The 27,838-nt window shown below is 36.9% G+C and overlaps 2 protein-coding genes across 6 annotated transcripts in view; one reads left to right on the forward strand and one right to left on the reverse strand.

The window, feature by feature from the left end:
* The window catches only part of IMMP1L (inner mitochondrial membrane peptidase subunit 1), a 35,502-nt gene extending 12,334 nt beyond the window's left edge, over window positions 1-23,168 (forward strand). For 4 of the 5 annotated variants that reach the window (XM_005150586.2, XM_031050337.1, XM_031050338.1 and 1 more), the window contains exons 2-6: window positions 5,095-5,230; window positions 6,120-6,208; window positions 7,105-7,231; window positions 19,351-19,461; window positions 23,005-23,168. In XM_005150586.2, the coding sequence (XP_005150643.1) occupies window positions 5,126-5,230; window positions 6,120-6,208; window positions 7,105-7,231; window positions 19,351-19,461; window positions 23,005-23,073 (501 nt within the window). In that variant the 5' untranslated portion in view covers window positions 5,095-5,125 and the 3' untranslated portion in view covers window positions 23,074-23,168. Of the gene's footprint in view, window positions 1-2,878; window positions 4,619-5,094; window positions 5,231-6,119; window positions 6,209-7,104; window positions 7,232-19,350; window positions 19,462-23,004 lie in introns of those variants that run through there. The other variant, XM_034065581.1, reaches the window with a different exon arrangement.
* Window positions 16,977-27,838, reverse strand: part of DNAJC24 (DnaJ heat shock protein family (Hsp40) member C24) — a 41,365-nt gene continuing 30,503 nt past the window's right edge. Inside the window, exons 4-5 of the mRNA XM_005150585.3 lie at window positions 25,263-25,331; window positions 16,977-24,363 (exon numbers count right to left, since the gene is read on the reverse strand). Coding sequence (XP_005150642.1) covers window positions 24,239-24,363; window positions 25,263-25,331 — 194 coding nt within the window. The 3' untranslated portion in view covers window positions 16,977-24,238. The remainder of the gene's footprint in view (window positions 24,364-25,262; window positions 25,332-27,838) is intronic.

Genomic DNA, 27,838 nt, shown 5'->3' on the forward strand with positions numbered 1-27,838 from the left:
GTAACATTAGCTTAGTGCAGAAGTTTTAGGAGAATAGTTTAACATCAAAAACAGCTCAAACGTAGTTATTTTAATGGCCTAGTCTTCTAATGGCCTAGTTTCTCTTTGGTTTGATTTTTTTGGGTTTTTTTTTTAAGTAATAAACATGGAGTACCTCTTTGGAACGAGATGGTGCAAGTTATGGGTGAAAGATTGCCTTGTTTGGAGAATGGTGTCTGGTTAGAAGTGGAAAATGTTAGGAGAGGAGTTTGTTAGCCAAGAAAAAATTGATAATTACTAAATATTCAGTAAAAATCAGAATTAGAAAGTATTATATAAAGCAAATGTGACTGAAAATTTTTATTGTAGTGAAAATCCATTTAAGATCAAGTCAAGTGATTTGTTTAGCCACACTTTCATTGGCTGCAACTTTGATTTTCCTGAAATTAAAATTTTGGCACCATGTGTTGAACTGTTACACAGTGTCATTGGTTACTTGGGAATGATAAATCTGCTCATTGATTTCCTAATTTTATTATGTACACAGTTAATTGTAATCCAAGATTACAGAAAACAAGATGTTAATTTCTAGACAACCTACGTACATTGCCCTCTGTGTGTGATTGGTACAGAAGCAAAGAATACAAAGAGAATACCATTTGCGCTATCCTCACAGGAGCTGTCAATAAAAGTTGTAATAGGGGATTTAGGAATCTGGAAATGGCCAACTAATTTATGTGAATCTATTTTATTTCAGCTAGAAAGACTGAGCTCTGTTTCGTCTGCACTGCATATTGCAGAGCACAAGCTGTCTATAGAAAACCAGGCGGCTGCATATGGATAGTCCCTTGATATCATTCACTTGCTGTGTAATCTTATTATGCAAAGTTCTAATCTTCACCTAGAATGAATGCCTCTGGGTCAGAATATAGTCATATCAGGGTTTTTGAGGTCATGTTTTGTGATCCTTAGCTTATTCTTCTAAGTAGGGCTGGGATTTAAAGAGTATTCCCCAGACACTAGCAGAGATAGACAGCAAAACCTGCTGCCTTTTTGGAAGACAAGACCAACATGAGGTCCCTGGTAGGATTAAACTTGATTTGTAGCTGTAGGATTTTTTAACAGATGTATTATTGGACAGGGAATAGGGGGCCACCAGCACAGCAAAATTGGATCACGATTGGCATTCTCAGGGAGTCTGCTGGCTGCTAAAACAGCAGCTGCATGTGGATTTGACTTCTTTCAGGTGAAGCGACTTCCAGTCATTTGGAAAGGATGGGATGAAAAGGAGCCTTGGTGATAATTTTGATGTCTGCAAGATTTAGTACCAATGTAATGGGATTATTGGTAACACCTTCACTGCAGAAAAAGCCACCTGGTGCTATAACTGGCAGCAACTGAGAACTAATCCTTTCCCATCTCTTAGATGTCATTCATGAGGCTCAGAGTGATTTCCACCCTGCTAGCTATGATTAATTTTATAAACAAACAAACAAACAAAAAACCCCAAATGATGAAAGCAGGGGCTATGGAAGCAAAAGGAAAGAGAAGATAATAGTAATTACATTTTAGATAAGCTATACAGTTCTTGTAAAATGAACAAATTGTATTCTGCATGATAAATATGGATGTGTAACCTTTTTTAATCAATGTCTATGTTTGGTATAAAAACAGTGTCTATTTCAGTATAATGTTTTAATCTACCTACCTACTATATGATAGGAGGTAGTACCTGGAAGTAATTACCATAGGTTTTACACTGTTAGTTCTGTGATAAAGATGTTTATACAACAAATCCATTAAGTTTTCAAGGGGCCTGTGACTTAAATAATTTGTTTTATTGTGCTTAATGGTCTTATGCTGTATCTGGTGGCGTTGCCTGCTGGCAGCACTTTGTATTAAAATTGTGTGATGTGGGAAAATATTCAGCCCTTTGCCTTTTTGTGGTCAACAATATGGCATTGTTCTTAAAAATGTACTGATTAATAATTTTCTGTGGAAACAGAATTATATTTACTGATGCTTAAGCTAAAGCAATTGTAAGATAAATACTGTGTTATTTTAAAAAACAAACTAGTTTGGGTTTGGTTTTTTGACTGGGCTTACTCTGGACAACCATTTACTTATTAACTAGAAGCTGTTCCTTAAAATTACATGGAAACTTGTAGTTACTCTGCATTAGATATCTAGGATCTTAATGTTAGAAACAAACCCCCAGTCTTCAGAACTTATCTTTTTAGGTTCAAACTGTATAATTCAGGGGTGTGTGTGTATACATATATATATATATATGCCATAATTGGAAATTAACTTTCTTGAGTAAAAAAACCCAAAGCCTTATATAAGAGCTAAACTTTTTCATCGTTATCATGAATATCTAATAAGCCTGAGCCTTTAAAAAGAGTCCATTGTGCCACATTTATTAGCTGGGCCTGGTGACATGCACATCTTGGAGCTTAAGAGTTTATTTTAAGAGAACTGGGACCTCTTTGGTCCCAAATGTGAAACCTACTCATTCATGTTCTGTTGTCATGGTGAGTTTTATACCATGACTACTCTAGCAGTAGGTAAAGCTCACTCTGAACCTTGTGTTTCCTTTAATTATTTACAAATCTATCCGTCCTTATTCAGAGTTACTTGGAGACCTGAGAGAGAAACAAATGTGTTCAGTTGTAACTATTGGGTGGTACATGTCATCCAGAGTCTAAGGGGAAATTAGTTCCATCAGTTGAAACTCATTTTCAGAAACATACAGCCATTGTTTTTGGTTTCTTCATAATAAAAAATATTTTAGTTATAGCTGTTGGCATAAGAGGTATATGTTTTCTTTTGTGTCTATTACCTTTCCATTTGATACAATCAACACTACCTACCTCTAGTCAGTGTAATGCAAAGTTTCTCCAATTTCTTTTGACTTATAATATCCACAGATGCCTGAATTCTGTACTCTCAATACATTAATATGAGTTTTCTGAGTAGCATGGACCTGAAATACAGGATGGTTGTGCAGTATTTGTCTGCCTCAACCAAGGAGCGATGCAAGGTGGCCTTTCTGGCTGGTACTGTTAAGAAGTATTGATGATCGACTTCTCTCAAGATAGTTGTGGTCATTAATTCACACTAGCTGTGCAATTCAGATTGATTTGTTGTCACTCCATCTTCCTTTTATCACCTGGAATATGTTTCTGGGATCGCAGTGTTTTATGCCCTGAGACCAAGGAGTTGGTTTATGCTTTTCATAGCCTACTGGGTTGAGAAGAGCAACCACTCTTTTGGGACTCCAGAATAAATTCTGCTGAAAGAGCATTTTGCTTGTGAGGAAGCTGGTTTAGTTTCTGCATGGTGCACTGTAGTATGCTGGGCAATGTATGTGCTAATGAAACATTTAAAGACTTTTGTTTTCTTTTGTATTTTGGGGTCATTACTGTGAAGCTTATTAGGTAATCTGAAGGATGCCGAATTACAGATCTGCTTAATGCTCATGGCATGGGGGTTGAAACTAGATGATCTTAAGGTCCCTTCCAAACTTAACCAATCTATGATTTATTCTGGAGATGTTTTAGGTTAAAATTTTTGGAATAGGGAAGTGAGCTGAGTACAGAACACTGCAATCTCTTGTTTTTTTCTTCTTTTTTCCTTTATGAATAAGTACTAATAAATGCAAAGAACAAAAGCCACTTTTGACTTTATTCGGGCAAAGTTCCCGTTAGCTTTTGAGAGTGTTGTGCAAGTAAAGGTATGCACTTTTAATTTCCTGCACTTAAATAGCGAAATGTCATGAAATACAGAAGGGGGGTGCATGCCTTTATTTCATTATTAAAAAGGGCATATTGTGCACACAGCATCTTTTTTTTTTTTTTTGCCTAACTGCATTTATTTAGCAAGCATCTTAAATGAGGGAAATCTTGCTGTTGTTTTAGTTCATAATAAAGCTGATACTCAGTTTAAACGGGACATGTTTCTTGCAGAATGCTTCAGTTATACTCAGTATGTGTGTGTTTCACTTAAGAGAAATATATGTATAAATATCTTAAAATTGGAGTAAGGAAACATTTTAGTTTAGTATTGCAGGAATTATAGCTAATAATCAGAATTCGACTTAAATATGTGGGGAAGGGGAGTCAAGATATTTATAGTCTTATGTGCTGCAGAACTTGTGCCACTGTATTGTAGCTGAGAACAGAAGGTTTTAATGCCAAGCATTTTGGTAATGGAAGTCTAGTCAAATGAAAGGTTTGTAAAACCTTCAGACTCCGCAGTTATATTCTCTTCCTGGAATAGTCTTACTTATGCAAGCCATTCAGGACTCTCTTAATTTTGTTTAGGTCTTAAAGCCTTTTTTCATTTGATTGATTACCAGGTTGTTTTTAAAGTTTTGGTTGATTACTTGATTAGTCCAGTTTACTGTGAATGTAATTTCAATTGTGAAATGTCTTTCAGATCACCTCAGATGGTTTAATGCTTTTCTGTTTTGCTGTTGAGTCTTCAGTTTTAAATGCTAATGCTTGAAGGCAAACAGTGATTTGAGTTGCACTGTCTTCATGTGTTTAAAATAATCCTGTCGAATGTTATTTAATAAATAACTGCATCTGTGTTACAGTACGTGGTCCAGTCAGGAAAGGAAATGCTGCATTTAAAGGTACAATTAGAGCTTTTAACATTACATTCAGCCAAACCTAGTGGAGGGGAGGATGTTTTTGGAACTGTTGCAGATATTTTGACATGAGGCAGATAAACCTGTCTGCTGTTTTGACTAAAAGAATCGCAGCTGAGTCAGCAGAGAGTACAGACACTGTTCTCTCCCATTAGTTTCTCTAGTTTGGCAAAGCTTGTTTTTTGTTTCAGGTCCTCTTCAACTGAATCTTATTAATAAGCTGGTGAGAGGGGTCCATTGATTGTACGCGTGGACAGATCTGTGTAGGAAATTAAAAACTTCTTGTTGGCATTTGAGTTTAAACTGTATTCATCTTCTCAGATACATCTGATTATTTGTTTTACTCACTATTATTTTTGGTTTGTTAAATATTGTCTGTCAGTTGTGGTTTACAAAATATAGTTTTATAAATGTTAGGTTGTTTGTTACCAAATGAATGACATTCTTCTGTTTTACTGTAGACCAGAGCCAGCTGAACAACATAACTATACCATGCTTCGAAATGTCCTAGGAAAAACCTTTCGCTTTCTTGGGTATACTGTGCAATATGGCTGCATAGCACATTGTGCCTTTGAGTACCTTGGAGGAATTGTTGTGGTAACTTTTCATTTTCATGACATTTAAAAGAAAATAAAAATGTAAGACAGACTGTTATATGTGGTAATGCAAATATTTTAGGTTTCTTAATTTTCTTTAAAACTTTTCCAAAGAGTGTTTAATAAATGCCTTTTTTTTTTTTGAGGCAGGTCCAGCCTTTATGAAAGTTATTTCTACTTTAGGTATTTGTATTTCTGCTAAGTTACTGCTTGAGGCATCACTGAAGCAAACAGGAAACTATGATTAAGCATTTTTCAGAGAGTAAAGATTCTTCCAGAGAGACTGGAGTCACTAATAATCACAGACTCACAGACTGGTTTGGGTTGGAAGGGACCTTAAAGCTCATCCAGTTCCAACCCCCTACTTGGAGCAGCAAGCCCCTACAGATTTATTTCAGCAACTAATCTGCAGACATTAGTAGGAGCAGTACTTGAAGCTCTGCTCTGTAAAAAGGAACTGCCACAGAAGCTGCAAGAGCAGCTCACAGCCAAACTCCACTATGTCTGGCAGCAGTATCTGCTAGTTTAGATGTGGGGAGGAGGGGCAGGGAACATAAAACATCCAGACATCTGCCCAGAGTTAGAAACAAGAGCATTTCCTGCTCTGCTCTAGTGAGACCCCACCTGAAGTACTACATTAAAATCTCAGGCCCCAACACAAATGCAGTTCAGGACTGGTCCTGAGCACATACAAAGCTGTAACAGACTTAGTGGTGCTCTGGAAGCAGTCCTCAACTTTTAATAGTATCAGATGGTCTTTGGAGGACTTCACTTTTTCTATTGGTCTTTATATTACCTTGACTAATTTATCAGCAAATAATTTGAATATTAATGTATTTTAGCTAAAAATAATTGGAAATAGTAATTTTTGTCTCATTTTTAATTTGCAGTGTTCTGGACCTTCAATGGAACCAACCATTCAAAATTGTGATATTGTCTTTTCGGAGAACCTTAGCCGCCACTTTTATTGCATTCGAAAGTATGCTCCTTTGTTGAGACTGGACTTTACATTCTATTTGCCAGAGCTTGTCAATAACTACATTCTGTCTGTCCTTTATTTTTCATACATGCCTCTGCTTCTGAATTGTAAGTTTTCATAAATCTCTCACTGTGTGTGATGGAAGTTATGGTGGTCATCACATATAGCTCATCAGACAACTTGTTGGAATTCCTTTTGGATGTAGACAGTGTCACTTCTATAGCCTTGTCCAAAAAATGGATTTTTCTTTTTTTCCTTAAACAGTTCTATGGTGTGACTGTAACTTCTCCTTCCTAAGCAGTTTTGTCTTACTTGCAAACCAAGCTATAGGTATTGCTGTACTCAGCTGAATTGTTAGGACAGTGACCAAATGCACCTTTATTACTGTAAAGCACAGTAGGCTCAAGGCCCTCGCCCATTTTGTTTGGGTCTGTTTCACTGTACAATCTAATGTATATAATTGAGAGGCAAAAGTAACATGAGGTCTTAGAAACTCAGATATTTGGATTAGATATTTGGAGTTTCACTCAAAGATTAATGTTTGGTCAGTAACATTTATGAACATAGGATCTGTTCTTTTCCATATTTACATAGCAACAGGATCGAGTTAAGTGGCATTCATTTAATTAGAGCATTGTTTATTAAAATCTAGTCTTAAATGTTTCATATATGATCTAAGTAAGAAAAAATCTCTCCAAATGTGCTTTAAAAACTATGTGCAAAATTACACCCAGAATAAAACTAAAGAAATCAAAATTGTAGACATGAATCTTCAGCAGAAGGAAGTATCTTTAATGTATACGTGAAATAATTTTTGAGTATACACATGTATTCAGCCAAATTGTTTGTACTTAGACTTCTTCTGTTTGTTTTTTGTTTCTGTTTTTTCCTCTCAGAGGAGACATTGTAATTGTGAAAAGCCCAAATGACCCCAAATCAAATATCTGTAAAAGAGTAATTGGCTTGGAAGGGGATAAAGTCTGCACAAGCAACCCTTCAGATTTCCTTAAGAGTCACAGCTATGTAAGTATTAGTTTCTTGCTCTGTAAAGTAATGAATCTTTAAGTAGGCCTGGTAGTCTGTAAAAGATTTGCAATATTTGAGTATTATCATAAAGTATGACATTAATAAACTATTCTTTCTTGTATATGTACAGTAAAATGTGATTTGTAAACTGTTTATGGCAGGCTTTCTCAGTGTCTTTTGTCACTCTAGGAAGTGTAGGCAGATGATGGTTTTGCTCTGTCCTTTGCTTAGGCTTTTTTCTCTGGAAAAATACTCTCAAACCCTCTGCATAAAACACAGTACCAATGGCAGACTCAAGGAATTGGTCTTAAGGCAAAACTTTCTGTGTTTTAAACACTAGGCAGAGATTTTTGTCTCTGAAATAGTTTTGAGGATTTTGCTTTTGACATTATACTTTAATGTGTCTCTATATTTCAATGTAACAATATTTCATTTTTTCTGAGTATGGTTGGAGAAGTAGTAATTTTCCTAACTTGTCCAAAAAGTCAGGCAACACAATGAAATAAAAAGGAAAGAATATTCTTAATGCTCACTTGTCCTTACACCGATAGACTTAACAGAAGTTTGCTAAGATTTGTGACAAAATGTTTGCAGCAACTTCTTTTTAGGCCATAATTAGAAAAGTCACCAGAAATCATGATCACAGAAAAATGTGTTTTTTCCCCAAAGCATGTTTGACCATTATCTCTGTTCAGCACCCTGTGGAGATATCAGACTTTGCATGGGTGTTCTGAATCTTGAAAAGGGAACAGAATATCATTCTTTTAGATCCACTTCATCCTTACAATTAGAGTAAAAAGAATTAGCATCTGGTCCATAGCTGAAGTCCTGTACTGTGAAGGTAGAGAATTTTATGAACACTCATTGTGGCCAGGTACTGTTTGTGACAGATCCTGTAACAGCTGGCTGTCTTTACGGCTTCATTGCTATTAAGGAGCTGGTGTCTGTCCTTACTAAAATAAATGATGAAATTCTCTTGTCAACAATTGTGTCTAGATTCAGTGTCTGGATTTTAGTCACGACCTAGGACCATAAAGCAAGGAAACGATTCATAGTCCATTCTGAGGGGTTGAATTTGTTTCTTCCGCTCAAGTGTTGAGGCAAGACATTTCAGGCACCTGCCTCTAATCCGCCTTCTGACCAAGTGCCAGACTGTTAGAGCTCATGTTTACACTTACATCACTCATGGGCAGAAAGAAGGAACTAATTCGCCATTATATTTTGAAGAGGAGGACAGTGCTTAGTTTTTCCATAAATCAAATTATGTTAGCCTTTTAACCAGAGGAGCACACCCCCCAAAAAAACCCTAAAACAACCCAAAACCAGAAAAACCACAAACCCACCCCCCCCCCCCCCCCCCCAAAGAACCCTAACCCACCTTTTTTAGTAAGTTGAAGACATTTTCTAGCTCCCATGGAAGTACTAATTTAGTTGAAATATGAACTTCTGGAGCAGCATGACCTGAAATGGTAAGCCTGAATTCTGTGTACACAAACTGAGTTTTCTTGAGCATCTCATTCCTCACTTGTCTTAGCCCTGAAAAGGAAGTTTAGGAAAGATTTGTATTTGACAGATACAGTAGATGTCAGCCTTTCTGGAAACCCTGAGGGGATCAAATGAACATTCAGCAGAACAGTTTCTGCTCTAGGTGCAAGATTTCTTGACTTCCGAGTTTAATACAGAATGTGTGAGAGGATGAGGAACGCAGAGTCCTGTGTATGTTTTTCATAAAGGCTAATGTGCAGAAATACAGCCAAGTGACATGCAAGCTTTCTTAGTTTTTATGTTGTTACTTGTATCTAGGGGGATAAATGGAAATGGTTTCATTTGTTAGTGCATACCTGTCTTTACTGGTAGTTGAAGAGGTATATCCTTCCATCTGTTCAGGAGATACTTCCTTTACAGAGTAAGAGTATATTCTCAATGTAGGTATCTGCACTTTGTGCTCATAACTGGTGCTGGATTATTCACTAAGTAAATGGTTCTTGTCAGGGTGGGAAAAAGGTAATTGCCTACTGTGATTCCTTGTTTTAGTCAATCACAACACTATGCACTTTTTCTGTTAATTCAAACGCAAGATTCTCTAAAGCAAATAGCAGCAGCTGATGCACAGAGAACTGGCTGTTTGTTTTGTTGCTACTTTCTTGATAAAAATTAACATGAGTTGGGTTTTTGAAAGATTGTTGAAACTGAGGAAAGGCCTTGGATAGGATCTCACAAATGAGAAATCTCTGAGTCATACTTCCCTCTGGAGTCCTCCAGAGTGTGGAAGGTCAGAGGATGTTGTTCTTACTACAGTGAACTGCTCAGATTTCCTTGACTGACTTGTCTCCTGTTTAGGGGAGTGATACTCTCATGTCTGCAAACTTAGTTTGATGGAGTTTGAGACATGAAGGAGTTACTCTCATGTTTACAAACTTAGTACAGTAAATAAAAAACATCAGCTATTCGAAATATTACCAAATTTCTGCTTCATTCCTACCTAATGCAGCTGAGAGTGAAACCATGTCTATGCAGCTGCTTCTCTTCTCACCCCAGAAGGAGAATCTTTACAGTCATGTTAGCAGGAATTGTGCTTAGGCTACATTGACACATCAGGGTAGGCATATTTTACAGATTGTAAGTTAGGGATTTTTTTGTTCAGAAGCACTATCATATGTGATACTTCTTCTGAAGCCTAAGAGAATGCTAAAATCAGATCTTGTTTCCAGTCCTGTTTCATTCATGACTGTGCTTCTCACGATGGCTTATATATAGATAGGAGAATGAAGAACTCTACAATTTCTTTTTTTGTGAAATTACACAGATGAAATACTTTATTGCTGCAAACAACCAAGCAGATTAAAAACCAACCAGACAAAACCCACAATGAATCAGCCTTCCAAGCTGTAATAAAAGTGAAAAATAAAAGCATACATGAACTGGACAAGTTGTTCTCAAAAGAGATGTTTCACTTGAGCAGCAGTGCAGTATAGCATTGGCAGTTATATGAAAGTCTTTATAGTGGTATAAAAATACTTTTGCCACTATACTTAGCTGAAGTAATACAGCATATGAGAAAATTACTTTTGTCTGAGTTCACTAAGTGTAAGACTGTACCAAAAAACTGTCTTTGATGAAGTTCATCAATTACAAGCTGATGGAACTAACCCACGTATCAGATTGATTGGTATAAATTAAGCATGTGCTTAAATTTAAGTACAGAAGTAATATCTTTACTTTGGACCCCTTATGTACACGATATTTCATGTACTAGAGGCTGGAGCTTATCTGCAGAATAATCATGAGAGAAATGTTCCTATTTACATGAAAAGTATAATGAAATTCCTTCTTTGAGTAAGCTGTTACAAAGTTATGAAACTTAATTTTTCTTTCAATTTCAACTGATACTTGGGATGGAATATGAACATTGGGCTGGCAGTTTTCCTAGACTCCTGTTTGGGTTTGTGCTCAATTATGGTGTTTATAGATATAAGCAAATATGTTTAATAAACATTTAAGAATGCATATTTTTACTGTATCAGAAGCAATGTAGTATAAACCCCAAAGTTAAAAAGGTAAACAACTAATTTTTAGTAATGTGGTATTCAGACATAGTTATAATTATGAAAAATATCTTTACTGATGTATTCGTTTAACTGTAAGATGTAAGTAATGAGGGTTAATAAGGAAATTACTCAATCACAGTAAACCCCTGAAATGGTCATTAAAAATAACAACAAAAAGGTCAATTTTCACATATAGGTTTTTATTTCCTATTCCTAGAACTCTTAATACTACAGATTCAGATTTATAATTCAGATTGAGTATCCTATTGTTCTATTTGAATTTGTTTTAATGCCATTTACCTTAGCTTTAATTTCTTTAGTACCATATGTTCTTGTGCTGCAGCTCCTATTTACAAATTGAAAAAGTGAGGAGTAAATCATCAGATTAAAACAGCTTGTATGTCATAAACCACCAATATGCTAAGCCTTTGTGTCACTTAAACAAAAGTAGGACCTAATAATGTCACTTAATACAGCTAGACTCTGTAAATAAGGAACTGCCTTTTGCAAGTCATGGTGATAAAAAGCTGAGATACAAATCCATATCTCAGCAACACTCTGCTGGCAATCAATCACACTGCAGAACTAATGCTGTGCAACTGGCTGATGTGGGGGAAGTATGTTTACCTTGTGCTAAAAGGAGGTTCATTGCGGAGATGGCATCTCTTCATCCTGTGGTTAACTCTAGAGCTAACACAATTCCAAAGCTAATGCATCTTACTGTGTTTGCAGACCAAAGAAAGGGGTCTTACGCAGCGCCATTAACTCTTGAACAGTCCTTGTCAAATGCAATAAGAATACTAGGTACCAAGAATAACATAATGTAGACAACACAATATCTTCATCACTAGACAGTATTACAGATTTTGGATGCTGAACAGTGGTTTGATACTTCAGAGTGCTCAGTATCACTGGACAGTCTCTTTACAATATCCTAAATAGCAATTAAAAATTACATTCTCAGAACACTAGTTCTTTTTCTTTTGTATCTTAATAGCACATTTACATTCATGGTTTAGTATTTCAGTCATCTAAGTTTTAATAGTTGCTAGTCAGGAGAAAGGAAGTGTCTTAATCTTTCTTCTTCTCCTTAGTTCAAGTGTTCTAGAGGTGTGAAAGAAAGTTATGCCATAAATTTTAACCAGCAGGTATGCTAAGCATCTGTTGGGAAAGGAGAACTGAGTTGGTGTATTTGTTTAGTTTGCAGATCCTTCTACATCCCAGTACAGAGTTCATGACTAAAACCATTCTTGAATTTTCTGAGATGTAATTTAAATCAAAATTCTGACATGTCAAAACTAAATTATTCCAGGGTAACGAAATACAAATTTTATCAATCTACTCCCCAATATTTCCTGTGTTTCTTCTTCTCAAGTGGACTGGTCTTTGTCCAGATCCTACCAAGGATGGTCACAGGTTTTGTGTTCTAACCAGTAAGTTCTAGTTTGGGTTTGAAGCTGCACATGTTTTATATTTTGGATGTGCTGTTAAATGCATGTTTTCTGGAGAAAAGAAGAATGAAATCCTTCTTAATGGTTGCTGTAAGAGAAGTCTATGCAGACTGCTACATAATCTTTGCTGGATTTATCATCAATATTTTCTTGAAAAATACCGATCTATAAATCAAGAAAACTGATAATAATCCGTACTGATGGATCACAGAAACATTGTGATTTTTTTCAGGATATTGTAAGTGTAGCTTGGAGATTTGTTTTTGAAAGTTTCAGCCTGTGAGCATCTATAAAATAGGAGAAATTCAAAACTGTTGGGGATTAAAAAGCTTAAGTAATTTTTCACTATTTAAAGCAAATTGACTTTGTTTTCAAAAGAGAACCATTGTTTTAATGCAGAGAAAGAGGTTGTACAAAATGTGCATATTCTGTGCATTATTCTCCATGACATTAATATTTGGTTGTAGTGTTCAGTAACTATTAATTTTAAATTAGTTTTAATTTTAACTGATAATAATTTTAGAAATGATGGGTAGCGATTTTAATTTAGGGTTGCAGCTAGAGATTTTAGAACTTGGATATGCAGCTTTTCAGGTTGATTCACATCAGCATATTTAACAATATGTTCTAGATCTGAATATTAAATTAGAGTATTTATAGAAGTCAAGTAGACAACGTATGCAGGTGTTTGAATTGTTACTTCACACAGTTGGAAACTTTTCCAGCAGCCAGAAAGTGATACTGAGAGAAAGGATATCTTTTTGTAATTTGACTGGCACAGATAATTCTGATGTGAGAATTCAGGGAGCTTTCCCATAAAGCAGTGACTGCACTGATCACACCTTGTACATTCCAAGTTCCAAACTATATTCAAATAACCAATAATGTTTTGAGAGATTGCTGTCACCACTTCTCCAGATTGTCACTGTAGAACAGGACTCCACTGATAGGCCTGCATGATAGAGAAAACTGTCTTACAAATTCAAATCTAAGATAATATACTGTTGTTTCCTTGTAGTATGAGTTAACATTGCTACCATTGAAGGTTCCATGATTTTAATAGTAATTAATTTCAAAACTTGAACATAGACAAGTCTTCACATCTTACCTTTCTATAACTTTTCTATTAAAACAACCAATGACTTAAAATAGAGAATGGATTAAAAATTATTTAATCACAGTAAATTTAAGCCTGTTAATGTATCATTGTCATCTTTTCTCATAACAATCTGGACCAAGGTCATAATGTATTAATACATGTATTCAAACAAGCTGGGCCAAGTACATTTATCTTATTCATAGGCAGTGTTAACTGCTTAATAAGGAAAAAGAAGATGCTAAACTGTTTGGGAATACCTGTGAATTTAAGGTAAATTGATTCTGTTATATTCTTGCAAAAACTATTAAATTCTAGATAATTCAGCCTCTTAGTGATACATAAGAGATGCTGATTAAAGATCTGCTATACTGTTAAAGTTCCAGTGTGGCTACTACCATTTCATAGCTTTTTTCCAGCAGGAAAAAAAAAAAAGGTAAATGTTTATGCTGATTTTGAAGGTATTGAGATAATGAATGTTGTTGGGTTTTATGTATGTGGTAATCTTAATATGAACAACATTATGATAAGCCTACAGAAATGGTGGCTAGAGCAACTGGATCATTAAAAAGGAGTATCTGTTAAGCATTATTCACTCTTGGTTCTGAATTAATAAATAAAGGATTAAGGAACAGTTTGAGACTTTAAGCATAGAGTGATAAAACAAACTCCTGCATTTCTATGGTGTATATTTTATCCTAACTAGATGCAATTTACTTAAATAAGGCAATTTAGGGTTAGTAAATTTGTCATTTGATATTGTAGATTCTTTCATCATATTTCACTTTAATCAAGAACGGTAACACCTGTGGTTTATTCACAAAAGCTTCTTTTGTTAACTGAACACCCGCAGGCCATGAAGCAATTACATTTGTTGCTTGTACCAAAGTAGGAGGCACTTAAATAGACCTTAGTAGGGATAGATGAGAACTTGCAGACTTTATTCTTTTGTCCAGCATTGAGATTAGTTCTTATCGTAGCTCAAGAAAGAAGCTTCTGAACTGAAAAGAAAAGATGGGAATGATTTAAGTTCTTCTTAAGTTTGAAACTTTGATATTGCTGGAGGTGACGTGAATACCTGTGACCTAATGAAAGTTCAAACTTCATCTATTCCCAGCTAATTGTACAAGCTGATGTTCTCTGACAAACACAGGCTGCTTGGAATTCTGAATGGATAGAAATTAATTTTTATAGTTTTCCACTTATTTATTAAAAATCCCTGTTTCTCCATCTTTAGTACCTGTGTCCCCCAAAATCACAAACCAAAAGTAATCCCAAACCACATCCAACCAAAACAAAAAGCCAAAACTTAACCTAAATCATAGAAGCCTGTTTTCATTTAGTTGGAGGTATTTTTGAGACAGATAATCTAATAATCTTACTTGCAGTATATTAGTTTTCTAGTATGCCAATTAATGCAGTACAAGCATCTCATCTCTTGGTTTTGAAGTTAGTGAGATTACTCAAAGTTTGGTGGCATGTAGAAAGACCAAAAGTATATGATTCTTTGTTGACTTCTCCCTAGCCATTTATGTAAATTAATGTTTTATGCTAGTAAGTATGTATCAAACACCTGACCTGTACTTCAGTTTTGCTACTTTAACTGCCAACAGTCTTGCAACTTTAGCCAGTTTGCCAGTGAAGGATGCTTTCTTTTATCTATCGGGGCTGAAAGAAAATAAACTAATGCTATGGGTTGAGTTGTTCTAAATTATAATCTTGCTCTTCTGGTCTGTCTGCTCCTGTACTAGAGCCCTCAGAGCCTTGGAAGGGAGAACAGGGAAAAGTCATGTCTGATCAGTGTCCTGTATTCTCATGCATATAAACTGCACCTCAGATAACCGGTTCTGCCTGCAAACTCCTGTTCCTTGGAAGTAAATCCTCAGATAATCTGTACAAAACCAGAGGCACAGGGTTTGCAAAGGCAAAGAGAGCAGTCTGTAGGCAGTCAGAGCGAGAATGTTTTCATGCGCACCCATGCTGCTTTGGCACTGCTGGTTTTGCAGGTGAGCCACTAGTTAGTTATGTGACAGTTCAGTTGTTGGACTTGTGAGGTTTTCACATCTTAGTTCTGGTCTGTGTGTGAGGGAGAGCAGAAATGCTGCCCAGCCTAAGGTAAATGCTTTTGGCACTCTTGTCCATGTTTTTTGTTATCATAGAATCATAGAATTATAGAATAGTTAAGGTTGGAAAGGACCTCAAGATCATCTAGTTCCAACCCCCCTGCCATGGGCAGGGACACCTCACACTAAACCATATCACCCAAGGCTTCATCCAACCTGGTCTTGAGCACTGCCAGGGATGGAACATTCACTACCTCCCTGGGCACCCCATTCTAGTGCCTCACCACCCTAACAGTAAAGAATTTCTTCCTTATATCCAGTCTAAACCTCTGCTATTTAAGTTTTAACCTTTTACCCCTTGTCCTAACACTACAGTCCCTAATGAAGAGTCCCTCCCCAGCATCCCAGTAGGCCCCCTTCAGATACTGGAAGGCTGCTATGATGAGGTCTCCACGCAGCCTTCTCTTCTCCAGGCTGAACAGCCCCAACTTTCTCAGCCTGTCTTCATATGGGAGATTCTCCACAATCATTTGGAGTGTAGTAATGGGAACTATGATTTCAGATGCAATTAACTTGGTCTGAGAGGTCTGTGGCTTGTAGGTACCAAAATGCAATGTTGTGAATTGTCAAGGAGATGGCTTTCCCATTGCTTGGGGTTTTTCTGGCAATAGCAGCCTGCTAGTATGTAATTAATATACTCTTACTATAAATACAAACTTTCCACATTTTTTTTCCTTTGGTTAAAAATTGATCTTATTCCTGGCTTCTGTGCTTGTACAGCTTTAAGGAGTTTCAGACTGGGTCTTGACTTTGCAAGGTTGACACTCAAAGTTAATTTGGTTCAATGTGAGTAATCCCACTGAAATCAGTGATGTGGTCTAGACATAGTTTGGTGCATAAACCCTTGAAGAATTCTGGCTTTAGCCTTTATTTCAAAGTGGTGTAAATGACTTTTTAATTTTTTTAATCAATGATTATGGCTTGTCACTGGTATTTGGTTTACATTTTCATCTAATTTGTGTTATTTTTATTGCTTGTCTTAATTTTAGGTTGTAGTGAAGTGATTAGATCATGGACAGGCACCATACAAAGGTATTATACTGTATTATCTCTAGATGAATTATACATTGTGACAGTAATCTTCAGGACAAACTTAGAGGTATAGGGTCCTGTCATACCTTCCAAGGAGAACTACAAAAGTTACTGTAAGTGGTGAATTTCAGGATATAGGTTTATACTTTATTGCCAATGTTGTATTTGGAATGCAAACTATGAACGTCTTGTCTAGACAAGTAATTATTAGTCATATTGGAAGTGATAGCCACAGCAGGCAAAAACAATTGATTTTATTCTTTTACACTTATGGAGCATGGAACAATGATGGGGAGGTCTAGAAGTGTTTGGATATATTTATGTTAAGAGTGGGTCCTTATTTCATGTAATAAAGAGATGAGCTTCACCTTCTGCCCATGAACTGGGGAGGGTGGGAAAGCGTGGGAACCAGTAAAGCAGAAGGGAAGCTGGTTGTGTCCTGTGTGTGAAACAGCAGCACATGGCAAGAAACAAGGCTTTTTCAGAAACATGAAATGTTAATGTGTTTGCTTTTTTATTTCACTGAAAAAAATAGTCTTCCTTTCATAGTAATTTATGCTTATTCTTTTGGTATATTTGCTGAGATAGTCTTTCAAAATAACAGTAGTTTGATGCATGATTTGTAATTTTGGTAGATGCTGGACAGGAGAGTTTGGACCAGAAAGGTCAGAATGCTGCTTTATGTTGTAATACACACCTGTTGCACTGGGTACAATCCAAATAAGATGAATATCCAACAAACGGAACAGTAGCTGCTGGACACTTGAAATCAACTGTATACACACACTGAAGAATACAGAATGGCAGCGCATTCTCTAACAGAGACCTATCAAAACCCTATGTTCACATGAGATGAATATTCTAGACAGGTCACTTGATTCTAGAAATATTTTAAAAATTATTTATTTTAAATTCACTTCTGGCTGGTTATTTTGTTTGCAAAGCTGCTTGAGTAGGAGGAGGCCCAAAAGTCATCTCCCCGAAATCAGCTGGCCTTCCCAGAGGAAGCTCTTCTGTGCACACATTAGCAATCTGATAAGCCTACAAAACAAGAAAGGTGACCAAATGTGGAATTCCTGTACTGAAGGACTGGGAAAACAAGAAGCAGAGAACCTTGACAGAACAAACAGATCAGTTTAAAACAGACAAGGCACCCTTCATATATACAGGAGCCTGTGGAAAGAGACAGTATCAGCAGGTTTCAATAGGGTTTTGGGCATAGTGCTGGTCTATACATAGAGATTCTAAAATATTGAGGCAGGGATGTGTGCCTTCTGACATACTGGAACTCCTCTCCTGGATACCAGAGAAATGCAGGGGGTGGCTGGGAGAAGAGGGACAGACTTGCATGTGCTTTCCACCATGAGTACCTCTCTTTGGAACTGTCAGAGATAAACTATTGGGTCTTAATCTGCAGCTTGTACACTTGCTACAGCTCAGCAAAGGGACTCTGGGGTGATGTGGTGTGCTCAGATCCTAGCCCAGTAACAGATGTGTGGGAGCATCACTAAGCAAAAGCCTAAAAGGCTCATTTAAAGACAAGGTTCCCATAAGCTTTACCTGGCCAAATACCTGCAAGTACAAACAATTACACTGAAGCTGCATTCTCCTCAAATGGTTTTCTGGGGAGCCTGGTTTTATTCTTCATTGTTTACAGCCAGACTTCACTACTGGAGTGGTATTTTATTTTGTTTAGTCTATTATCCTTGAATTTTGTCTATGTAGATTATTGTATTTACGAGTGGGTGTGGCTTATTTCTAAACCATTACTGTTTATACTGCTCAAACTTCTGAGTTTGATTTTTTGTTTCCACATTTTTTTCTCTGAATTATGAGAATAGTAATGTTTCAATTACATGAGTTTGGAAAAATGTATGTTAACCTGAAGTCCATTTTAAATATTACTTACCTTGGCAAAATGCTGCTACTTTTAAATTTTCAGCCCAATTTAGAATTTTAGAAAAAAACACAGATTAGAAAAATAATTACTATTTTATTTGGTCACTTGTAAGAGGTTATTAATATCTGATCTGTGTTTAAGAAAACACGCTAAAAAGAAAATCACATTGAAAAACATACTAAAAAAGATTTCCAAGAGTAAATCTTAGTTTAAGACTTTACAGGTTTTTCATACATGAAAGCTTTATACTCTCATGTTTCAACATTTGTCATTAAGTCCATCAGTGACTGCCATCAATCTATGGTATGTTACATAGTTAATATATATATATAGGCAATGAAAGGTCTTTGTCATGTAGTATAAGGTCATCATCATTAATTTTCAAATTATGAAAAGGGATTTGCTGTTTTGTGGTCATCATTACTGCAATATAATGTGTTGTGGATTCTGCCTGCACATAGAATGAACTGTGATCTTAATTAGAACTTTGACAAGCCTACTCCGATAAAATGATGAGATTATTCGTAATTGATGTCACAATCAATTACCAGTTAGTTCATCATGACTCTACTAACAGGTCTAGCCTTGGTGCTGGCCCCAGGATGTTGATGAGTGTGTGGCTGCCCTGTTCATGCTGTTACTGCGACAGGAGGGCAGATTTTCAGTCAACATCCTAATGACCTCTTTTGAAGTCTATTAAATTAATGACCCTGTCACATTGCTCTAACCTCTTACATCTTCATTTTGGATTTTTTGTTGGAAACCATTGGTTTTTGAGCACATGATAGATACTTTGGAGCACTCCACCCTCCAGATCTGGCACTAGATTCAATAAAACCCTAGTTCCTTAGACAGTCATGAAATACAGAACACAGAAATCAGAAAATACATTGTAAGGCAAACTGTGCTCAACACCGTTTTATTCTATTATCTGTCTCTTTACATTGCAATCTTGCTTAATCATAGGTGCCTAAAGGACACGTTTGGTTAGAAGGCGATAATCTCAGGAATTCTACAGATTCCAGGTGCTATGGACCTGTTCCTTACGGACTGATAAGAGGACGCATTTGTTTTAAGGTATATATATTTATCCTATCTAAAAATAGTTGCATTTGTAGTTCCTGTTAGGTATCCCTAACTGGCCAAAGCAAATGTGAAGGAAAGCTTGAGCACAGTGGCCACTTGCTGTAAAGGATAATTCAGTGGCAGTGGGGGTTTTCCTGAGTAGTACTCTTTGAGCTGTCAGTGCCTCTGGAAATAGAATGAGTTGTTCTGCAAGCACATCCAAACCTGATAAAAACACACCCATAGTCTCCTCCCCCCATATACCCTACTGCACAGATGTACATTTCAACCTTAATTCAATTCTTGCCTTTGCAAAATAGTAGGAAAGGGCAGCTCCATATTTCATTGCTAGAATTTGGAAAGCATAGTTCAAAATACAAAATGGAGGGTAAGGTTATCCTTCATACAAACTTTAGACAGGTAGACTAGCTTTGCTGATACTTAAAACTAAATCTGTGAAAGACCCTTAACAGTAAAGTCAAATCTCTGCCACCATAATTATTCACCATGTTTGTATTTAAAAAAAAAAAAGCTTAATTGAATTAATATTGGACTGTATAAACCTCCAGTTTCTCCTCCGTTTCAACAGTTGTACAGCTTTACTTCACACTAAATTATTTGTTCATACTATCTACCCCATTAATTTTTCTCATTTACCAAAAAGAAGAAACTAACACAATTTTCTGTTCATGTATTGCAACACAGCCACAAAACATAATTCAGCACAGCTGTATTACATGCAATTTAATAAAATTTATAGACTTAACTTACAGTTTTAATGAACAAAACTTAAAAGTTTTCAAAATAACCTAATTGTTTACTAAACCTCAAATAACATGTCCTGCTCAGCCCCACCACTAACTTCTGTCTGATCTCTGTTCTTTCTGGATAGCAGTTGCCTTGAGTTCTTCCCTAGTGTTTACTGAGTGCTCTCTGTTCCTGCTCTATATTGTTTGCCTTATCATGTACACCAGAGGAAGAACACTGATTCTAATATGGCTGTTTGTGTGACCCAAGTTTTAGCTTGGATTGCTAACTTCTAAAAGACAAATGATGCTAATATGCTGATGGCCCTCTTAATGAGATGTGGCATTAATAATCCAACTGAAAAAAAAGTTTCTGACTATACATTAATATAGGAAAAACAGCTGGTTACTACTTTAAGGGGACTGTTAGCAAATTATTAAGAACCTACATCTGTGGACAGCCATAATTTTGAGACTTGAATCAAGTGACTGACAAGACTGAACCCTGAATTTTAGCATGCAGCAAACTCTGTAAAATGAGTGGAACTTACACGGAGATATTCCATACTGAAGAAGTGCTTTAGGACTCTAGAACATTGTCTGTTTAAAAAGATAGTACACAATCACTTGATACTTAATCAAAATAATTAAGCAAATTTTATAGCAGTTGTTTTACGACAGTGCACAGAATAGTGATTATTAACATTTTAATGAGATTTAAGTATATGGTGCCTAACAAAAGCAAAAATGAGTTTGTTCTTCAGATGAGTATTTATTATTTGGACTGTTGATGGTAATTCACATTAGAATACAGTGATCTTGCTCTACGTCTTGCTGCTGAACATTAGATTGACAGGCAGCAGAATACAGCCAGTCTGCATGGTGGCAGCTAATGGGACCACTGGGCAAGAAACCTAAGTGTGTTTTTAACGTAGTCTGCTAGGTGTTTGGCTTCTCCTTCGTGTAAAATCTTTTACTGCCTTCAGAATGGAAGCTTATGTGACTTCATCTTAAAGTGCATTCTGAAGGAGAAGCTATATAACAGTGGCTTTTGATGATAAATTACATTTTCAGTAATGTATACAAAACCCCAAATCTATTTGGAAGTCATGGATTTCGACAGAAGAGAGTAAGCTTATATCAACCTTGTTCAGGCAACCTATTCTTGGCAAAACATAAATGGTAATACTCTGTGTGGCTTACCAGTGAAATTCAGACCTAAGATTTGCAGTCAGCATTGGTGTGCCAGTGTTTAACCCATACAGAACTAATGACATTTAACTATATTTACCCCTTTTTCTCCCTGCCACTCTGAGAGGCAAGCTTGTTCCATGAAAAAGGCTGATGAAGCCAAAGTAACTGCAAATTCAGTAGAAGCTGAGGGAGTCCCACATTGACAGAATTCGAGCTTTATCCAGCCCTAGGTAGGAGATCTGGTGCGTTCCCTTGGCTTAGGCTCCGTGTCTAAAATGGACCTGTCATGTATCTTCAAAAGAGCTAGTTAGCCCCATTCATCCTGCATCCATCAGATCAAATCTATGTAGGCCAAACCAACGAAGGCAAGGGAAAAAAACTGCTAATTGGACTAGCCAGTTTGAACGAACAAGTCACAGTCAACTTCTGTCGTAACTTTAAAAGACTTACAAATTACTGCACACAGCAGCTTGTCTTTGTTTCACAGAAGAGGCTTGTTCCATCTCATTTCCAACCATTAGTACTGTTTCTCACGTTCTTTCCTGCATGCAGACTAGATAAAACATAATTTCTGTTCTAACTCTACCACTAAGATTACTGTATGAATTTGAAACTAAATTGTCAAAACAGTAGTTAAATCTGAGGCTCCTTCTGTACTGTGGCTGTTCCATGAACTCAGTTAAAGAGTTGTCTAGATCACTTCATGTTTAGCAGTGGCTGTGTGATTTTTATGGGATTAGAGTCACTGAGGGCATTCATTCTTCAGCATCATCTCTTTCCCTTCTTCCTGCTATCCCCTTGTGCCATCTTTGAAATAAGTGTTGCAAAGAGACAGACAGTCAAGGGAGACAAAGGACAAAGCATAAAAGAATGTCCTTGATTCTCTATTACTTTCTTTTGTTTTGCATCCAAGACCAGCCTACATGTAATTAGTGAATGTTGAGAGCACAGTACTCCTGGGAGCGTTTAGGTGTATGAACAGCTATACAGGTAATTTCTTGAGAGAATGTTTTTCTCTTGCTGGTGAGCATAATTTTCTGACACTTGGTCATGATTTGTGCTCCTTTTTCACATAGCAGTCCCCTTCTCAGAGGAATCCCCTGGTTGGAGAGCCCCTCATGGTGGCAGGCACTCTACCCCTTTATACCTTTTTTTGTACAGGATAAGCTTATCTACAAGCCTGCGGGATTTTATTCCAGGGCCTGGTGTTTACAGTCCAAATGCCCACCCAGAGGTAAACTTTGTGGTATTCTTCTCCTAGATGGACCAGAATACATACTCTGGCTGTTAAGAGGTTTACAAGCTAGAAAACTTTGAATTCAAAAGACATTCCAAGAATGTATTTATTTCAAAGACTGAAAAGAATATTGTAATTTGTGAGGCCCTAGTAAAGCCTGCTGTGAATAAATTAGTTTTGTCTAAGGCTACCATGGAACGATGATTCCTTCTGATATACAGCATTTGTTGCTTCTAGTAAAGGAAACATATAGGTGAGAGAAGTTCACATGCCGTCACCCAAAAAGCTAAAAAATTATAGTTAATGAAATGATTATAACATTGAACTGAACTTTTGAGTTGTGATTAAAATCTCTTGTAACTCTGTTTTATTTTACAGATATGGCCTCTGAATGACTTTGGATTTCTACGTGCAAGCCCCAATGGCCACAGATTTCTGGATGATTAAAAGATTTAAGTGACTACTGCCAGCTTTCCTAGTATTTTCTACTAAAATTAATGGAACTGTTTTTGTTTAGAATAAACACAAGTGTGATTTCATAAGGAGGTCTCTTTCTGAGATTACATCTAACTTGAAAGTGGGAGTGATACACTGCTGTCATCAACAAAACCTGCCTCTTACCATTTCTTCTGGCTGTTTACAGTAAGTGCCTGAATTTGTTAGAAAGATTTGGGTTTTGCTGCAAGCCAATGTTAGCACTGACTGTTAACAAGGGATGAAAAAGGCAAAATGCACCCAGAGCTGCACATAGGCTATGCCTACAGTAGCAAGTAGTGTGGTCTGCCCTAGGATTAGGACTGAAAACAGTAATGGTGGAGTTCTGGATCTGCTCACAGGAGTTTTGTAGGGTTTAGTTACATTGACTAAAGCCAGAGGGGTCCAGAGGCCTGTGTGCCTTGTACGGGTCAGAGCTTGGCTTCCTCTGTAGTCTTTACCTAAGGAATGAAGACTGCATTTGTTCAAGATGGAGAGAGTTCAAAACGTGGTCCTTCACCAAGCTGAAAAGCTAATGCAGATGCACTGTCAGATGTACACAGCCACTGGTCCTGCTACATATTACTAAGAGAATCAACCTGCATGACCTGCAAGTCTCTGCCACCTCTTTCCAAGGCTCAAGTCCTTCTGAGGACTTCCATACTAAAGTTAAATATTTAACATGAAAAATGTACCCATTAATGCACCTTACTTTTCATTATGTTCAAAGCATTCTCACATCTATGGCTGCTAATTAAATTTTGTCATCTGAGCTGTTAAAAAGACTTAACCTAAGAGGTGGGACCCAATGCAGAATTGATACAGACAGACTGAAAGAAGCTACTCCTTTGTTTACCGGGAAAGAAATGTCCTTTAGATCATGAGATATATTACCATTGTACAGAACTCAGTGTTCTGTTCTGGAGGTTTTTATTAACCAGCTCTTTAGCTGCAGAAGAAAAACCAAGCCTCATATCTGCAGAGCTATGTTAGCTAATGTGCATGTTTCCTTCCTTAAGCCTGATTGAACTTATTCCTGTCCCCTTTTCTTTAACATACATTCCTTTAACAGATGCTGTCCCCTGTTTATCCAGTCTTTTTACAAGTTTGTAACTCTTCATGTGCTTGATGGAAACAATCATTGAAGGATCTTGATTACAAGCGAACATGTGTCACAACAAACCAAAGATACGTCCTTGGTTTCACTCTTGAAGACAGTGTAATTCCCACCACATCGGCATGAGAGAGTGTAACATTGTTCATCTGCCAAAAAGAAAGCAAAAAAGCCTTTAGTGCTTGAGAAGAATAAAGAATTTATTCTGGGTTTTCTTCACAAAGCTGATCTTAATATAACAAATGACATCTCATTGCTGGATTGTAGGTATCAGTACCTGGGCTACCATTTATTGCTCAGAACATAAATCTACTCTTAAACTGTTTCAGTGACTGTGAAGTATTCTGACACCAGCCAGCCAGGGTCAATGTGGTCTCTCTACAAAAGCAGTTAATAAAAAGGTGCACATCAGTGAAGCAGATATTAAGAGAAAAAAAGAGCTGATAGTCAGAAATAGCAACAGATCAAGGATGGTTACAAACCAGACTGCTAGCCCAGAAAACAAGTAAAACAGAAGGAAATCTGACAGGATTTTCCCCTCACAGCTTAAAGAAATGGTAGAAAACCCCAAACCAAACACCAAAAATCCCCAAAACCAGACCCCCTCACCCATTCATTTAAAAAGCAAAGAAATGATAAAAGCTGGAGTATCATAAAGGAGGGAAGTAACACACAGATATTATGAAAATATTTAGAAAAAAATCTGTATGAAAACATCTGAAATTCTGCCATCATAGAAAGAGCCAAAAGATGCACGAGAGATTTGGAAAGTATCTGGAAATCTAAACACTCAATTATACAACAAGGAAAGAGCTAGGTGAAAAGTGGTACTGCAAGTGGGGCAGGGAAATAGAGGAATACAAGATAAGTACCACGGAAACTTACGTTCCAATTCAGGTAATCACAGAGAACAGAATAGCTAAAAAGCTGAGAAAATACAAAACAGTAGAACTTATAAGACAAAATGATGGTATAAGATGTAGAAAAAAATAAATGCTTTTGCAGTGACAGTGAAAGGCACTGGGAACAAGTATTAAGGCACTCGTACCTTCATTCCAGGACATATCCTCAAGGGAAATCTGTGCATGTAGTGGCCACTCTTTTGTCAGATTATCTTCTATAAAGAAAACATGGCACATGTTCAACCCTGATAACAACAGGTCCTTATTTCTTCCTGATCAATGACTAGTTTTACATACCCAGTGGTCGCATCTGGTTCCTACTAGAGAGTCAATTAAAAAATGCAGTTCTCTAAAACTTTAGTTTCCATGTCTCTGCATAAGCTGGAAAATGTTTTGCTGTACCCAGGAGAAGTAAAATGTGAAGCCACATTCTTGAAATTAAGGTGTGACTGAAAACAGCAGTTCTGCACATCCCAAGCAATTACGTGAACTAGGAGCAAACTTTAGTTTTGCTAGAAAAACCTTTTAAAAGCCTGTCTGTAACTACAACTCCACAAGCTGGAACTGGGAACATCTGCTTACCCGTACCTGTCACAAAACTGGGGAATGGCTGAGGTCAGAAGGGACCTCTCAAGATCGAATCCTCCTGCACAGGCAGGGTCAGCTACAGCAGGCTGCCCATGGTCACATCTAGTTAGATTTTAAGTATCTCCACACATTGAGACCCCACAACCCCTCTTAGGCAACCCATTCTCCTTTAGAAAGGGGAAGCCAAGTAAATGCCCCCAGTAAACACCAATTTATCAGCACATTCATGTTTGGTGTACAATAAAGAACAGAAACCCCTTACAATTTGCTACACAAAACCTCCCAGCTGCTGCCTGTAAGCTCCAACTCCCCCAATGCTGCATTTTGAAGAACCAGAAACACCTAAAAGCATCTTTAGCACATACACAGAAATGTCCTAGATTTTGCAAGACTTGAGAGCTTAGCACTTGCTTAAAGTTTAAATTGAGTTGTTATTGAGAGAGTAGGTGCTCCATCTCTTGAAGCAATGAATCCAAGATTTATAAGTTGGATAACATCAAGCTTTCTAGAGTATGTGGTATTGTCTAGAGCTTTGTGTGGAAATCCAGTTGGCAGTGAAAGCACATGCTGAAAAAGGCAGAGGCCCAGATTGTTTTATGTTATTTTAATTCCCAGCTAATCACTATATTGTAGGGTATTCTAAATGTTTCCGAGCTTGTTCTATGTAGCTTCTCTTTGCTCTGGACTGAAAAGAGACTTTGCAGCCATCTCCTCTAATATCCTGAAAAACTGCCAAAAAATTATACGAAACGTGGGATGAGTTATCAGTGTTGTAGTGACTTGGAAGAGACATATATGAGTTGGCTTAATTAACTATCAGTAGATTTCACACATTAACTATGTAAAACAAGCTATGTGCAAGTAAGATTCCTAATTTACAACATTTACAGCATGGCTCTATCAGAGTAGAGTATCATAGGTGGATGTATCAATGTAACTTGCCAGTAGTGAAATGAACTCTTTGCATTTTAGCTAATATTATGTATGTGGGGAAGAGTTAATAAGTTAATATATTTTTGGGGTTTTAAATTAGACATTTAAGGCCAGTTAAAAAAAAAAAAACAAAAAACAACACCTAAAACAAACCCCAACTGTCAAATATTAAGTCATAAAGTGGGATTTCACTTAGAACAAGTTATATAGGATTGGAGGTGGAGGACTGGGTCATGTCTTGCCGGTAGGAAATGCAAAACAGCAGACGAACCCTATGCCACAACAAAGGACTGGTGAGACGAAAGCTGATGAGGTTACTATGCTTGAAGTAAAGTTACTCACAAATCACTAAATCATTTAGGTTCAGCCATTCAAGTAATGAAGAGGAAAGCTGTGGGGAAATCTACACTCTCTTCCAAACATAGTACAATATTAAGCCTTGGGAGCAGAATTTCAACCAAGGTTTTCTAATTCATTACTGCAATTGTAATTTTGAAAAGAAAAAAAAAACAAGCAAAATTAATGACATAATTCCCAGACTGAACTGAGATTGTTATTCCCAGTCTTATGTTCAAGTCTGAAGGACAACTGGTTTATGGGCCATCTCAAAAAATGTGAACTGTTAATTAGTACTCTTGAGTAAGTCTCCAAATTCAGCACTTGATTATCCAGTAACCCTCATCAGTTTTATATGCTGCATTTATTTGCTTCTCTCATGCAAGCAGGAGAAGCTTACTTTCCAGAGTTGAACAAAGCTTTATTTTCTAGTTCACCCATCAAATACAGAACCCAGCAGAAACAGATGCAGCACTTATTTAAAGAGAGAGGCACAGCCCAGTGTGAGTTTGGAGAGCTTACAAGCAGAACTGCAAACCAGTGGTTTCTACAGAGTGTGTTAGTGACTAGTATTTCTTCCTTATTTCGTCCCTATCATTATTATTACAACCAAGGCTCTCTCACTGGTGGTTCTGTGAAGTAAACCTATGTCTGCTTTTCACTCCTTTGCCAGAACGGAAAGTTATTTAAGACTGGTATTGTTACCAGTGCTGAGTTAAAGGGTAGGTTTACTCACACACGATGCCTGCTCAACCTGCAGAACTCTTGTGTACCGAGTTGTACTATGTGAAACACATTCCTGTACATACATGGGAAATTGTGAAGTCCCGGTAATCTACAATAGCTTGAAAAACAAATGTTAATT

This window comes from Melopsittacus undulatus, chromosome 8 (genome assembly GCF_012275295.1).
Source record: "Melopsittacus undulatus isolate bMelUnd1 chromosome 8, bMelUnd1.mat.Z, whole genome shotgun sequence".
Classification (NCBI taxonomy): domain Eukaryota; kingdom Metazoa; phylum Chordata; class Aves; order Psittaciformes; family Psittaculidae; genus Melopsittacus; species Melopsittacus undulatus.